We start from the raw sequence: 1,287 nt of genomic DNA on the forward strand, positions 1-1,287 counted from the left end.
TTTTTATAAAAACAAACTAACTAAAAAATTAAACACTTGAAAACATTGTGAATGTTTATAAATAATCATCATTCGACCATTTTTGCTCGTCACTGTACATAATATGTACTTACGTTATTTTGGCGGTTAGGGCTCGATATTATAACTAAGTCCATATTTCGAAGATTTCTCATTTTCGTTTATTACATTTATAGAAACATTCTTAAAACAGTTGGCGATGAAGCATGAACATTATTTTTATAAAAACAAACTAACTAAAAAATTAAGCACTTAAAAACATTGTGAATGTTTATAAATAATCATTTCGACCATTTCTGCTCGTCACTGTACATAATATGTACTTACGTTATTTTGGCGGTTAGGGCTCGAACTAATAACTAAGTCCATATTTCGAAGATTTCTCATTTTCGTTTATTACATTTATAGAAACATTCTTAAAACAGTTGGCGATGAAGCAAGAATTCTAAAAGCTACATATTTAATAAATACACAATGTACCAAAGTTCCAAGGATATTATTTTTTCAAGCCAACTGAATATTTTCAACTTCTTTGATTAAATCCGTATGCTTGAACTCATCTGGCTTTTTGTTAAACGTTTCCAAGAGTTTTATTTTGCTTTGATCACTTTTGTAATAAAACATTTGCAATTCATTGGCTAAACATTGTGCTTCTTGTCCAGTGAGGACTTTGCTATCATATTCACCGCGCATTAGAATGATACCTTTATCCTTCATTTCAGTGTAGTGCACCAATGTTAAACATTCCGGCGCATTTTCAGCATGCACCTGCCAGATAACGGGTATCAAAAGTCATGTTTAATCTGACGAAATTTTCACCACTCACCTGGTAGGCTAGCAAAGTTGTGAAATGAACCGCATTAGCGGCAAACTGTAGCATTATAAACTCGAAACCTTCGCTACGAGGAAGTGGAAGCAAAAATATGGGATATTGCTTCGCGCGTTCCATAAGCGTATCAAATTGGTTTACGGTTAATGTGGCCGCAAGCACATCCTTTGTTTTATGGTATTCGTACCAAATCTTTGAGATTTCCTCAGCCGTCTTATCTTCCATTAGCTCAAGTTTCATAATATCCGCCAACTTCTTATATGGTATTTCACTGACTTGTTCATTCTTCCGTGATTGTTTTGGATTGAGCAACTCCGAGTATGTCCTATGAAAATAGCTTGCCAATAAGTTGACGTTAATACATATAAGGAAAAATACGCTTACCGCGCTTGACTTTTTCCTTCCTTTATAGGGTGCACGACTTTGTCAACACGGTCTAG

The 1,287-nt window shown here is 34.3% G+C and overlaps 1 protein-coding gene across 1 annotated transcript; it reads right to left on the bottom strand.

Moving 5' to 3' along the window:
- Positions 1-388: 388 nt before the first annotated feature.
- On the bottom strand, positions 389-1,281 carry LOC108357174 (ATP synthase mitochondrial F1 complex assembly factor 1-like). The gene is made up of 3 exons (XM_017608268.1): positions 1,232-1,281; positions 845-1,172; positions 389-786 (listed from the first exon to the last, which is right to left on the bottom strand). Exons 2-3 carry the CDS (start codon positions 1,085-1,087, stop codon positions 523-525), a joined length of 507 nt encoding a protein of 168 aa, XP_017463757.1. The 5' UTR covers positions 1,088-1,172; positions 1,232-1,281; the 3' UTR covers positions 389-522.
- Positions 1,282-1,287: the final 6 nt, after the last annotated feature.

This window comes from Rhagoletis zephyria, unplaced genomic scaffold (assembly GCF_001687245.7).
Source record: "Rhagoletis zephyria isolate East Lansing unplaced genomic scaffold, Rhagoletis_zephyria_1.1 Rzeph_scaffold_71698, whole genome shotgun sequence".
Lineage (NCBI taxonomy): Eukaryota > Metazoa > Arthropoda > Insecta > Diptera > Tephritidae > Rhagoletis > Rhagoletis zephyria.